At 47.7% G+C, this 14473-nt stretch overlaps 1 protein-coding gene and 1 non-coding gene across 2 annotated transcripts in view; one reads left to right on the forward strand and one right to left on the reverse strand.

Annotated features, from left to right (window-relative positions):
* The window catches only part of TACC2 (transforming acidic coiled-coil containing protein 2), a 201923-nt gene that overhangs the window by 79148 nt on the left and 108302 nt on the right, over positions 1-14473 (forward strand). Inside the window, exon 6 of the mRNA XM_061162812.1 lies at positions 6652-6777. Within this exon, the coding sequence (XP_061018795.1) occupies positions 6652-6777 (126 nt within the window). The remainder of the gene's footprint in view (positions 1-6651; positions 6778-14473) is intronic.
* LOC133070829 (U6 spliceosomal RNA) lies at positions 9315-9421 on the reverse strand. Its single transcript, XR_009696233.1, has one exon. It is a non-coding gene; the product is annotated as a U6 spliceosomal RNA (small nuclear RNA).

The raw sequence follows: 14473 nt of genomic DNA on the forward strand, positions 1-14473 counted from the left end.
TTCCTTGCAGTGCAAGGGACTCTCAAGAGTCATCTCCAACACCACAGTTCAAAAGCATCAATTCTTTGGTGTTCAGCTTTCTTTATAATCCAACTCTCACATCCATACATGACTGCTGGGAAAACCATAACTTTGACTAGATGGACCTTTGTTGGCAAAATGATGTCTCTGCTTTTTAACATGCTGTCTAGGTTGGTCATAAAACTGGAGCCCATTATATAGAGTGAAGTAAGCCAGAAAAATAAACACCAATACAGTATACTAATGCATATATATGGAATTTAGAAAGATGGTAATGATAACCCTATATGCAAGACAGAAAAAGAGACACAGATGTATAGGTTGGTCATAACTTTTCTTCCAAAGAGCAAGCGTTTTATCTATAGCTAGTGTTTATCTGATACCTCTGATTACAGCCCAGCCCTGAGAGTTCTTTCAAGCCTAAATCACCTTTGTATAGGCAAGTCTTCCCCTGACTGTGAGAACCTGCTCCCTTTATCCTTGATATGGTTATTTTTCTGCTAATCTCCATGTGGGTAACAATTTCCTTAAGACACCAGTCTCATCCTCCCTGCCATTGTAGCCCTGTCCCTTCTCCGGTACTTCTTTCTTTTCCTGCCCAAACCGTCAGGGAGAGAGGGAGGGAGAAGCATTTTTAATCTGGAAAGCCCTCTGCACACGTCTGTCTGTTGAAGCACTTGGCTTACTCCCGTCCCCTCACAGGCCCTTCCCAGATCGCCCCGGCCTGAAAGGAGCCCAATTTTTTTATGCTGCAGCTTGTTTTTCGATTACCAGCCTTCTCAGGTTTTTTTTTGTGTGTTAGGTTTTCAGCTTGTCTTGCTCTCACTTAGCCTATCAACTCTGCAGTGTGCAAGCCTCCTCGTCTTAAAAACTACTTTATTGAGACGTGATTGACATAAAAGAGGGACTTCCCTGGTGGCTCAGACAGTAAAGAATCTTCCTGCAATGTGGGAGACCCAGGTTCAATTCCTGGATCAGGAAGATCCCCTGGAGAAGGGAATGGCAACCACTCCAGTATTCTTGCCTGGAGAATTCCATGACATATAAAAGCTGTGCTATGCATACTTAATGTATACAATTCAACGGGTTGGAGGATAAGTATATCCCTGTGAGACCATCACTGCCATCACGGCGATAAACATATCCATCATCTCCCAAAGTGTCCTCCCACCCCCGTTACTGTTACTGTTATTATTATTATTAATTTGCGTGCTTAGTTGCTCAGTTGTGTCCAGCTGTTTGTGACCTCATGGACTGTAGCCCGCCAGGCTTCTTTGTCCATGGGATTCTCCAGGCAAAGATAGTGGAGTGGGTCACCATTCCCTTCTCCAGGGGGATCTTCCCGATCCAGGGATCAAACCCGGGTCTCTTGCATTGCAGATGCATTCTTTATCATCTGATCTACCAGGAAAATATGAGGATTATTAATCTGATCCCCATTTAGGCTCTCTTGGTGCTGGTGCCAGAGCTGCTCCTTTTGCATAGGTCTCATGCGTACAACTGAAGGCGTTGGCTTTTTAGACCAGAATCTGAACGCCTGCCTCTTCGAAGCAGAGCCCGCTCTGCCCCAGCCTCTGAAGGAAGGTGACTCATGGCCCTTTGGAGAAGCACTTGTTGATGCAAGCCTCCCTCCCTGACATTCCACTGGAAAATCAACCCTTTGCTGGCCTGACTAAATTTATAAAGGGTTGGCCCCAGCAGCTGGTAGCAGCAGCTGGCAGTTAAAATCTCTGACAGATATTTTTTTTTCTCCTCTGAAAAATATTTCAGACACTCTGGTCCCAGCACCACCACTCGTAGAATTTGAAAGCCATTTATAGCCACTTACAGTTGGTCTGAGAAGAATTCCCCTCCGTCCTCATAAGTCAGCTCTCCCTTGTCCTTAAGCCCATCTGGGGCATGACCGATCCCTGCGAAGTAAGACAGGAAGATCCCGGGGCTGATGGTGCAGTGTGAATTTGATGGGTTTTTGCTTTTAACAATCTCACGTGGTTCAGTTGAATATGTATATACACACGTATGTATATTTAAATCAACCCTGAATGTTCGTTGGAAAGACTGATGCTAAAGCTGAAGCTCCAATATTTTGGCCATCTGATGCGAAGAGCCAACTCATTGGAAAAGACCCTGATGCTCAGAAAGATTGAGGGGGGAAGCGGGTGACAGAGGATGATGGTTGGATGGCATCACTGACTCAATGGACATGAGTTTGAGCAAACTCTGGGAGATAGTGAAGGACAGGGGAGCCTGGTGTGCTGCGGCCCAGGGGGTCGCGAAGAGTCGGACATGACTGAGCGACTGCACAACAACGTGGGAGGCCTATAAGCCTTCACCCGAGCCTATTAACTCTTGATTTGCACACTATTCTAATGCCCTTTTATCTGTAGTACATTAGGAGCAGAGAATTGGAAGGCACAAAGTAAAAAGATAGTCAGGTGAGGTGGTGGAGGCAGATGGCTGGCTCAGCCTGTGAGGGAGAGACCAGCCTGAGTTTGCAGAGTCCTCAGCCGGGGTGCTGTTCAGGGCCTTCCCTTTTACAGATGGAAAAGTTAAGCTCAGAGGAGTCACCTGGCTGAGATCCCAAGGTGGGGCTGGTCTAGAATCCAGCCCTCCTGACTCCGTATACAATTGTGTTTTAGGGCCACGGCATACCTCCCTACTTACATCATAGTCGCTCAAGACGTTGATCATGTGTCACTGACAAAGTGTTTAATTATATTCAGGATTTTCTGTTAAAAAAAAAAAAACAAAAAACCAGCGTTGAGCAATTGTCCAGCATGCTTTGAAAATTAACTCCGTCCGCAAAAGTTAAAATGCCATCTCATAGACTGTGTGGGGAGATGCTGTTACCTGACAGATTCTCCACCGGAACCTTAATTTTCCCCAGTGGTGCCTGTTGAGAGAGGTGTGGCTGGGTTTCTGTCCCGGGATGAGGCTGGCAAGCCTGGGTCCTCCCTGGGACGGGAGGTGTTGAGTAGAGAAATCACTATAGGTGTGAGTTTACAAGCGTTGCTCTGCTTGTCCCGTCTCTGAGATTTTTCCACTGAGCTATGAATTGAAGTTGCTCCCTGGCACTCGAAATTTTCCTCAAGGATGCCTTCTTATTTCTTTTGCTTATAAAAGCCGCATGTGTTCAGAATAGAACTAGAAAATAGAAATAAACTCAACGAAAAAGAAAAGAAACACTGCTAACTTGACTGCTGAAAGAGAATTACCGTTAACCCCTTGATGTATCCGTCCACCTTGCTTGGTTGGTTCACTGCCAGTCGCTTCCTGTGTGGGTCTTTGTACCTACATGTATGTGTGTACACATACACACAGATGCATATATATTCATACACACATGCGCATGAAGTCTGGATCATGCTGCCAGTAGTTTTCTAACCTATTTTTAGTTAATAATGGGTGTCTTTATTTTTGACTACATGGAGATCTACCTTCTTTTAAAAATTTTTAAAATTTTCAATTTTTTAACCTTCTTTTTTTTCACATGGCTGCAAATGAGTCCGTTCTGTGACTGTGCTTCAACTTAACTAACTGTCCCCTAGTGCGGACATTCTCGTTGTTTCTTTTTTTTTTTTCCCCTATTGTGGTCACAGCTGTGATTGGCATCTTTGCTCACAGCCTTAATCATCTCCTTAGAATAAATTCTTGGAAGTAGAATGGTTGTGTCCAAAGAAACAGAGTCTTTTATGGCTTTCTGGGTGTGTTGCCAGAACTCCTGGGCCGTGTTTTTCCGCTCAGGTTTTATGACTTTGGAAGGTCGATATTGCCTGTGGTTAAGGGTTCTCTGAACCGAGGTCCAGCAGAGACATCCTGAGCCCCTGTGGGCCTCCTCCTCCAGGCCCACCCCTTCCTTCACTTCCCTCTCTGTCCATCTCCCTCTGACTCCTCGGGTGTGGTCATCACAGGGCTCCAGGGTCAGAGGGCTTGGGATGGTGGGTGGGAACCGTGAAGGAAGAAGGAAGTGTCACGAGATCCATGGGAGTAAATAGAAAGGTGTGGGCACAAGTGTGTGCCAGTCCGGTCATATTTAGAACATAGTTTCAGAACACTCACCCTGGGCCTCTCTGCCTCTCTTTCGTCTCGATGCCAAGGGAAGCACTTTGGGGCTGAGCATTTGAGGCTTTGGGCTAATTCTTCAGCTTAAGATTGAGTCCCAGCCCCTTGCCCTGGCCTTGTGGTCTGGCTCTGGCCCTCCTGACCCCTTCCTGGCCGTCTTGATCTGTGCTCCAGCTGCAGTGGCCATTCCTCATTGCTCCAGAACACCACGCTCCTTCCTGGACCGGGCTTTCAGATCTGCGGCTCCCTCTGCTGCGGGGGCTCCTTCCCTTACCCTTCCGCCTTTGGGACATAACGCAGTGGGGCGGTTAGGGGCATGACTCCTGGCGTCTGGCTTGGGTTTGTATCCTGGTTCTGCCTTTCACCAGCTGTGCAACCTTGGACAAATTTCTCTGTGCATTAGTTTCCTCATCTGTAAAATGGGAATAATGATAATACCCAGCTCACAGGGTGGTTGTGAGCATTGACTATGGTGATGGCTGTGAACACTTAGATCTTAGTTCCTGGCACATAGCACGTGTCAGTAAACATTAGCTGTTACTGAGCTGTTGGCTGGCCTCAGCTTATAACGTTACAAAGACACTTTCCCTGATCCCCACTCCGGGCTGGGACCTCCTAGTTTATGTTTTCTTAGCCATTTGTGTTTTTTCTGTCTTAGCAGTTAACAACGGTTTTTACTGGATAAATAAGCATTTTTATTTTATTTTAAAAATTATTATTATTTTTAATACCAAAAACATTTTATATTGGAGTATAGCTGATTAACAATGTTGTGGTAGTTTAAGGTGAACAACAGAGGGACTCAGCCATACATACACATGTATCCATTTTCCCCCAAACCTCTGTCCCATCCAGGCTAGCACATAACAGTGAACAGAGTTCCATATGCTATACAATAGGTCTTTACTGGTTATCCATTTTAAATAGAGCATTGTGTACATGACCTCCCACAGTCCCCAACTATCCCTTCCCCCTGTTTACCATAAGTTTCTTTTCTAAGTCTGCTCTGAGTCTGTGAGTCTCTTGCTGTTTTGTAAGTAAGCCCATTTGTATAATTTCTTTTTAGATTCCACAGATAAGGAATGTCATGTGATATTTCTCCTTCTCTGTCTGACTTACTTCTGTGAAACTCTCTAGGTCCATCACGTTGCTGCAAGTGGCATTATTTCATTCTTTTTAATGGCTGAGCAATATGTCCCGTATATATGTATCACATCTTCTTTATCCATTCCTCTGTTGATGGACATTTAGGTTGCTTCCATGTCTTGGCTGTTGTAAATAGTGAATGATGCTGCTGCTGCTAAGTCGCTTCAGTCGTGTCTGACTCTGTGCGACCCCATAGATGGCAGCCCGCCAGGCTCCCCCGTCCCTGGGATTCTCCAGGCAAGAACACTGGAGTGGGTTGCCATTTCCTTCTCCAGTGCATGGAGGTGAAAAGTGAAAGTGAAGTCGCTCAGTCATGTCCGACTCACAGCGACCCCATGAACTGCAGCCCACCAGGCTCCTCCATCCATGGGATTTTCCAGGCAAGAGTACTGGAGTGGGGTGCCATTGCCTTCTCCGAAACAGTGAATAAGCATTTAAAAAAATTTTTTTTAATTTTTTTTAAAGTGTGGCTGTTGCCCGAGACTGTAAGCTCCATGAGGGCAGGGACCACCTTACAGGGCAGTTGTAATAGCATAGTTGTTATTCAGTCAGTGTCTGCTTGAGGACTGAAGGAACGGTCTTGTTATTGTCTGCTACAGAGCCAAGTTCATCAGAAAGAACTAATGACCCTCCCTGATAAGCTAAGACATAACTGGTCATGGAAGGGGGTTCCCAGAAGACTAGAAGGATGTGTGTGACCAGCAACAGTGTCCAGTGTCCCTCTGAACTTTCAAAGCCAGCCTGCTCTTGGAGGTTGTCTAATGCCAACCTTCTCAGTAGACAAAGGGCCAGTGTAGTTTTAAATTTCTAACTCACTTTAAGGTCTAAACTTTTGAAAATATATTTAAATGAATTACTAGAAAGCAAAACAGAGCTCAAGGCCAGGGTTTCTCAACCCTGGCATACTGACACATCTGGGGCCAGATAATTCTTTCTTGTGGGTCTGCCCTGTGCATTGTAGGCTATTCAGCAGCATCCCTGGATGCCAGCTGCACCTGGTCCTCTGGTAGTGATGACCAGAATTGTATTCGGATATTGCCAAATGTCCCCTGGTTGGTACAAGTCACCCCTGTTTGAGAACTGCCCATCAAACCTACAAAAGACAAGCCCCCACTTCCACTATTGGAGTCAACAGACAGAATGAACATCATGTTCCTCTAAAGGACTCTCGGAAAAAATAAAAATAAAAAATAAAGGCCTCTCGGTCCTTACCCCAGGTGTGTCTGTGCTGTGTCTTCGTGGAGCAGTAACCAGCGCCTCCTGGATCAGCACCGCCATGGGCCATGCTTGGAGTAGCCCAACTGCTTCCTCTATAGGAAGGGAAACTGAGGCCCTGCGTGGGACCCAGAGAAAATGTGCAGTTGAAACACATTTGAAGATGTTCAGGAAAGTTTCTGAGCCTTGGTTTTCTCCTCTCCCCAGTTCACTTGTACCAGATTATGTCATCCAGCCAGCTGCCCTTGAAGACCTGGAAAACCCAATCTTAGCCACCTTGTCCTCCCATAGTGATGTCAGCGGCCAGGTCTCCACGGATCTGACAGCCCAGAGGTAGGGTGGGAGTGGGGCCCGCGGCTGATGGCGGGACCCCGGGGCCCAGTCTCTGAGGCTGCCTCCCTGTCCTCCCCTCCACTCTTCTGTCTGTAGTTCCAACTCCCCCCACCACCACCACCCCGCTCCCACACCCCCCAGCTCCGGTGCACAGTCCCCTGCGTGGGGCTGGGCCAAGTTGCACAGTGGTATCCGACTCTTTGCGACCCCCTGGACTAGCCCGCTAGTCTCCTCTGTCTATGCACTTCTCTAGGCAAGAACACTGGAGTGGGTAGCCATTCCGTTCTCCAGGGATCTTCCCAACGCAGGGCTTGAACCCGGGTCTCCTGCCTTGCAGGCAGAGGCTTTACCATCTGAGCCACTTTGGGAAGCTCTCCTGGGGCCTTACGGATGACCTGAGGGGACCCCAGGAAGGAGGTTTCCCTATACCCCCCACACACAAAGGCCATTTTAGAGATTTGTCCCCTTGTGCTCTTATTTAAATAGAAGTCCTCCAGGAGTGACATCATGCTATTTATACTTTCCCAGGAATGACTTAGCTGCCTCTGGCCTCCCAGGACATCAGCTAGGGTAGATGCTTATGTTCTTTATCTTTGGGAGGTGGGCAGAGAATATAGGAGCCAGCAACCCACAGGAAAGGGACCAGATCCTGTGCCTTCGCTCAGCAAATGGGCCTGGATGGGGACTTCTCCTCATCTTCCAGCCGGCCGCCTGCCCTCCCCCTGCCCTGCGTGCCCCGCACCCCACCCCTCACTGTTCTCCATGTGAAGTGTGTTCGTCGTGCTTCTGCCTGCGGACTTGACAGTTTGTTGAAACCAGGCTTGTTCACAGCCAGCCTTGGGACTTGGCTCAGATGCCTTTACGTACATACACAAACACATGTAATCTCTCTCTCTCTACACACAGGTGTATATATATGTATGTCTCTATGATGTATAGTATGTGTATATATATGTATATACATACTTCTGCTTTATATTGATATATATGTGTAGTATATATATTATATAATGTATAATTATATAATATATCACATATGTGTGTATTTATTCTATGTATTTATATATATGTATGTATATACTACTTCTGCTCTATTGACTATGCTAAAGCCTTTAACTGTGTGGATCACAGCAAACTGGAAAATTCTTAAAGAGATGGGAATATCAGACCACCTTACCTGCCTCCTGAGAAATCTGTATGCAGGTCAAGAAGCAACAGTTAGAACTGGACATGAAACAACGGATAGTTTCCAAATTGGGAAAGGAGTACGTTAAGGCTCTATATTGTCACCCTGCTTATTTAACTTACATGCCGGGTACATCATGTGAAACTGGGCTAGATGAAGCACAAGCTGGAATCAAGATTGCTGGGAGAAATATCAATAACCTCAGATATGCAGATGACACCACCCTTATGGCAGAAAGTGAAGAGGAACTAAAGAGCCTCTTGATGAAACGTGAAAGAGGAGAGTGAAAAAGTTGGCTTAAAACTCAACATTCAGAAAACTAAGATCATGGCATCTGGTCCATCACTTCATGGCAAATAGATAGGGAAACAGTGGAAACAGTGACAGAGTTTATTTTTTCGGCCTCCAAAATCACTGCAGATGGTGACTGTAGCCATGAAATTAAAAGACTCTTGCTCCTTGAAAGAAAAATGACCAACTTAGCATGTTAAAAAGCAGGGACATTGTTTTGCCCACAAAGGTCCATTTGGTCAAAGCTATGGTTTTTCCAGTAGCCATGTATGGATGTGAGAGTTGCACTATAAAGAAAGCTGAGCACAGAAGAATTGATGCTTTTGACCTGTGGTGTTGGAGAAGACTCTTGAGAGTCCCTTGGACTGCAAGGAGATCCAACCAGTCCGTCCTGAAGGAGATCAGTCCTGAGTGTTCATTGGAAGGACTGATGCTGAAGCTGAAACTCCAATACTTTGGCCACCTGATGCGAAGAGTTGACTCATTTGAAAAGACCCTGATGCTGGGAAAGATTAAAGGCAGGAGGAGAAGGGGACGACAGAGCATGAGATGGTTGGATGGCATCACCGACTCAATGGACAAGAGTTTGAGCAAGCCCCTGGAGTTGGTGAAGGACAGGGAAGCCTGGGTGCTGCAGTCCATGGCGTGGCAAAGAGTCTTGGTCACGACTGAGTGACTGAACTGAAAGGACCCACTGGGGATCAGGGCAAGCCCACAGGTTGCCTCCAGACCCTAGTGGACTCCATCCTGGACCCTCGTTGACTGTGTGGGTTCTCCTCACCCCGTGTCCCTAGACAGCCTTGCCCCCATACCTTTGCCCAGGTAGTGCCTGCTTCCTGATGTACCCGTCCCTACAATCTACCCCAGGTCTTTCTGGAAAAAACCTTCCAAACTGGGGAGAGTTCGACAGCTTTTGGAGGAGAAATTGCAGACTGAATCCTGGGGCCCTCGATGGGTTAAGTTACCTTGCTTATGAGCGAGTTACAGCACCGGTATAGAGGTGAATAGATTATGGATGTGGAAATGGGGGATAGATATGGGGGGGGGGGGGGGGGCGAAGCAAAATATGGAACGCTTCACGAATTTGCGTGTCATCCTTGCGCAGGGGCCATGCTAATCTTCTCTGTATCGTTCCAATTTTAGTATATGTGCTGCCGAAGCGAGCACAAGTTTTGGGTTGACTCCAGAGGTATTTATAGTGGGTAGAATTAACAACTTTTCGCTGAGGGTGAGTTCCATTAAAAACCAATTCAGCAATTCTTTCCCTTTTTAAAAACTGTATTAATGCAATAATAGCTTAATCTAAGGGAGTTATTCCCTGAAACTGAGAAATGTTTGTTGCTTCACCAATTATAATGCAGATCGCTGTTGGAAATCAACGGTCGTATGCAAATTACCCCGGAAGAAGGGCGGAGCCACTGCCGTCCCAGAGGTCTCCCGGAAGCTGAACCTGAATGTATATATACAGTTGTTGTTCGCTGTTTTTCAGTCCCTCAGTCGTGTGTCCGACTCTTTGCAATCCCATGAACTGCAGCACACCCAGGCCTCCCTGTCCATCACCAACTCCCAGAGCTTGCTCAAACTCTTGTCCATTGAGTCGGTGATGCCATCCAACCATCTCATCCTCTGTCGTCCCCTTCTCCTCATGTACTCACTCTTTCCCAGCATCAGGGTCTTTTCAAATGAGTCAGTCCTTCGCATCAGGTGGCCAAAGTATTGGAGTTTCAGCTTCAACATCAGTCCTTCCAATGAATATTCAGGCTTGATTTCCTTTAGGATGGACTGGCTTGATCTCCTTGCTGTCCAAGGGATTCTTAAGAGTCTTCTCCAGCACCACAGTTCAAAGGCATCCATTCTTCGGGGCTCAGCCTTTTTTATTGTCCACCTTTCTCATCCATACATGATTACTGGAAATACCATAACTTTCACTATATGGGCCTTTATCGGCACAGTAATGTCTCTGCTTTTTCAAAGAGCCTTGACTGTATTTTTTTTTTTTAACCTCAGTGTGGGATTGTGGGATCTTAGTTTCCTGACCAGGGATCAAACCTGGGCCCTGAGCAGTGCAAGCCGGGAGTCCTAACAACTGGCGGAGGAGGGGGGGGGGGGGGGGTGTTAAGTTGCTTCAGCGCTCTCCAACTGTTTGCAACCCTATGAACCATAGCCCACCAAGTTTCTCTGGCCCTGAGCAATGCAAGCCTGGAGTCCTAACAACTGGTGTGTGTGTGTGGGTGTTGTGTGTTAAGTTGCTTCAGTGCTCTCCGACTGTTTGCAACCCTATGAACCATAGCCCACTAAGTTTCTCTGGCCCTGAGCAGTGCAAGCCTGGAGTCCTAACAACTGGTGTGTGTGTGTGTGTGTGTGTGTGTGTGGGTGTTGTGTGTTAAGTTGCTTCAGCGCTCTCCGACTGTTTGCAACCCTATGAACCATAGCCCACTAAGTTTCTCTGGCCCTGAGCAGTGCAAGCCTGGAGTCCTAACAACTGGTGTGTGTGTGTGTGTGTGTGTGTGTGTGTGTGTGGGTGTGGGTGTGTGTGTTAAGTTGCTTCAGCGCTCTCAGATGGTTTGTGTGTGTGTGTGTGTTAAGTTGCTTCAGCATTCTCAGACTGTGTGTGTGTGTGTGTGTGTGTTAAGTTGCTTCAGCGCTCTCGGACTGTTTGCAACCCTATGGACCATAGCCCACCAAGTTTCTCTGTTAATAGGTTTTTCCAGGCAAGAATACTGGAGTGGGTTCCTGCAGGGGATCTTCCTGACCTAGGGATCGAACCCACCTCTGTTAATTCTCCTGTGTTTGCAGGCAGGTTCTTTACCACTAGAACCACCTGGGAAGCCCTGCCTCCCACCCCCCAACAACTGGACTGCCAGAGAATTGCCCCTACACACATTTTAATTATATCTTATCAGTGAAACTGCTGCTTTTGGCTGCCTAGTGCGTGGCACTGGGGAGCCATAGTGAATGGAACAGGCTCGGAGTCCCTTTTCCCCAGGCTGAGACCTGAGCCTCCCTCTGAACTCTTTCGGCCACCCTTGCCCCGGGTGTCACTACCCTTCTCAGATACCCATGAATTATCTGTCTCAGAGGCCCTCTCTGTGAATGGATCAGTTGCGATCTCCGGAACCACAGCACCCAGCCTGGGCTGGCCGGCCCTTGGGTAATGTTGCTGAACTTGAACCGGGTTAGAGGGAAGTGATGGGGAGGGCCTCCTCCGTCTGCTTGGGGGTCAGTGTGTGCTGACCACCTCGCACTGGCTATCTCGGGGGGCAGGCCGTCCATTCCTGCTGTCCCGCTGGGACAGTGTCGAGCGACCTCTTCATAAACTGGGAGGAGGTTTGCCTCATGGAGGAGAAATGTCAGGATGGGATTGACCCAGCAGGAAGCTCTAGGCCAGAAACAGATGCTCTAAGGCGGCTGGCTGCACGTTGACATCGAATTCTGAGTGTTTCTGTTACTGGTGGGAGCCAACCATAGTTCTTATGTGTGAGTTTAACTTGTTAAAGAGAAATCTAGCCGGGGAACAAGACCCTCAGCACCTAAGGAGTATGCAGAAGCTTCTAGGGTGAAGTCAGGCAGGCCTTACTGTCGCCCTGCTTGGCTTCCTCCCCTCCCCCATGGTGATCCCTGACCCCCACCATTTTTATTTTATTTTTAAAAATTTATTTATGTATATTTATTTTTGGCTGCACTGGGTCTTCACTGCTGCATATGGGTTTTCTCTGGTTTTGGTAAGTGAGGGCTACTCTCTAGTTGTGGTGAACGGGCTTCTCGTTGCAGTGGTTTCTCTTGTTTTAGGGCACAGGCTCTAGGGTGCCAGGCTCTAGGGAGCTGCGGCTCTTGGACTCTAGAGCACAGGCTCAGAAGTTGTGATGCATGGGCTTTGTTGTCTTCTCCGACCAGGGATCAAACTCGCGTCTCCTGCATTGGCAGGCACTCTCTTAACCACTGGACCACCAGGGAAGTCCTCCCTCACCATTTTAGCAAGGCCGAGGGACCTCCAGCTGCAGTGGGAGGGGCTCACCCTTAGTGGGGCCTGCAGAGGGCTGAGATCATCCTTATTCAGAGCTCCAGGGAGACCCAGGGGCCGTGGGAGAAGAGGCTACGGGAGGACTTGGCTGGGCGGCTCTCAGGAGAACTAAAGTCCACTGGGGGTGTTACTGGTCTCCCTAAAGTCCTCTCCCTGCCCCGAGACTGTGTATTTTAAATGGCTTGTCCAGGCCCCACCGTAGTCCAGTGATGTCTGCTCTTCAAGCTCCCGCTGAGGGCTCTTTCTGTGGTCTAGGGGCGGTGCAGACTGCTCACTGTAAATGCTCACAACACCCCCGGGAGGGAGGGGGTTCTGTTATGACTGCTCTGTTACAGATGAGCAGACCGAGGCTCAGAGATACCAACACGTTCAAGGACATGTAGCTAGTGAGTGGCAGAGCTGGGCTTTGAAGCAGGTCCAGCTTGGCTACCGAGCCCGGTTCTGAACTTCTCCACTGGCTGCCTCGAATTGGCTTCCTTCCTTCCCCTATGCCATGGAGTCCTGCCTCCATCACTGGCCTCTCTCAAGTTCAAGGAAGACTGTAAAGAAGCTGTGTCACCTGTGACCGTGACCAAGCGTGAACACAGGATGCAGGAAGGAACCGATGACTAAGTACTAAGGACTGATTACATCCATACTGAGAGCCTGGCCAGCCCTCTGGCTTTATTTTCCCGTGGAAGGGTTTGGTAGATCTCTGTGTCGACTAGCGATTTTGGTGCCTTGCCAGTGTGATTGGACTTTTGTCCAGAGTCATATTGTCCTATTTTTACGGGAAATTGGTGGGAAAGGGGTTGTCCATATTTGGTGCCATGCTTTTCCGGATTTTGTGCATTTTATTGGTGGTACTGCTGTTTCAAAGCACAAGAAGGCTATGTTAAGCCTGATGTAGAAAATGCTTGTGTTAGATAAACTTCATTTGGGTGTGCGTTATAGTGCTGTTTTCTATGAATTCAACATTAAGGAATATATATTGTGTGCATGCCTGCTAAGTTGCTTCAGTCATGTCCATCTCTTTGTGACTCTATGGACTATAGCCTGCCAGGCTCCTCTGTCCATGGGATTCTCCAGGCAAGAATAGTGGGGTAGGTTGCCTTGCCCTCCTCCAGGGGATCTTCCTCACCCAGGGCTCAAACCTGCATCTCCTGCATTGCTGGCGGATTTTTTTTTTTTAACCACTGAGGCATCGGGGAAACCCCAAGGAATATATATAAAGTTATATTAAGGAATATATATTAACTATATAGTAAATAAAATGTTTTTAAACAGAAACTCACATAAAACAAGGTTATATTTTGATCGGTTGACAAAAATACTGTGACCAGTGGCTCACAAGAGCCTACCCCGTGTATTTCCCCTAGGAACAGCGGTTCAGTGTTTGCTAATTCAGTGTCTACGTGACTTTATAGAATGTAATTACTGCAAATAAAGAGAATCAACTGTACTTAACTTTGCTGCTCCGTGGGAGTAATTAAGAAGGGTATTCTGGGTGTGTGGTGGTGGCTTTTTAAACCTCAGAAATGGCCCTGCCTCCTCACCCCATCTGTTTTAGTCTCTTCCTGCTGCCATAACGAAATATCCCAGACTAGGTGACTTACAAACAGCAGAAATTATTGGACTTCCCTGGTGGTCCAGTGGTTAAGACTCTGAGCTTTCAGTGCAGGGGGCATGGGTTCAGTCCCTCGTTGGGGAAGACCCTGCATATGCCACGAGATGCAGCTAAACAAACAAAACAGCAAAAAGTATTGCTCACAGTTCTGGAGGCTGGAAGTCCACGGTCAGGGTGCCAGCTCGGTTCAAGTGAGGGCCCTCTTCCTGGTTGCAGATATCTCACTGTGCCCTTATAGGACAGAGGGGCCTGGGGAACTCTGCAGGGTCTCTTTTATATAGTCTCTAATTCCTTTCATGAGGGCACCACCCTCATGGCCCAGTCACCTACTGAAGGTCCCACCTCCTCATGCCGTCACCTTGGGCACTGGGATGTCTACATAGGAATCCAGGGACACAAACATTCAGACCATAGCATCACCCAAGTTCCTGTTCAGAGCAGGGCCAGGAGAGGCAGGAGAGGTGAGGAGAGGCAGGGAGGGAATAAAACAGCAGAGGGCAGTCTGGAGCATCCTCCCTGGAGTTTTGCCAGCTGCCCAAGCAGGGTTGGGACCTTAAGTTAAAAAATTAAATTTAAATAAAAACATGTTTAA

The sequence above is a fragment of the Dama dama genome, chromosome 15 (assembly GCF_033118175.1).
Source record: "Dama dama isolate Ldn47 chromosome 15, ASM3311817v1, whole genome shotgun sequence".
Taxonomy (NCBI): domain Eukaryota; kingdom Metazoa; phylum Chordata; class Mammalia; order Artiodactyla; family Cervidae; genus Dama; species Dama dama.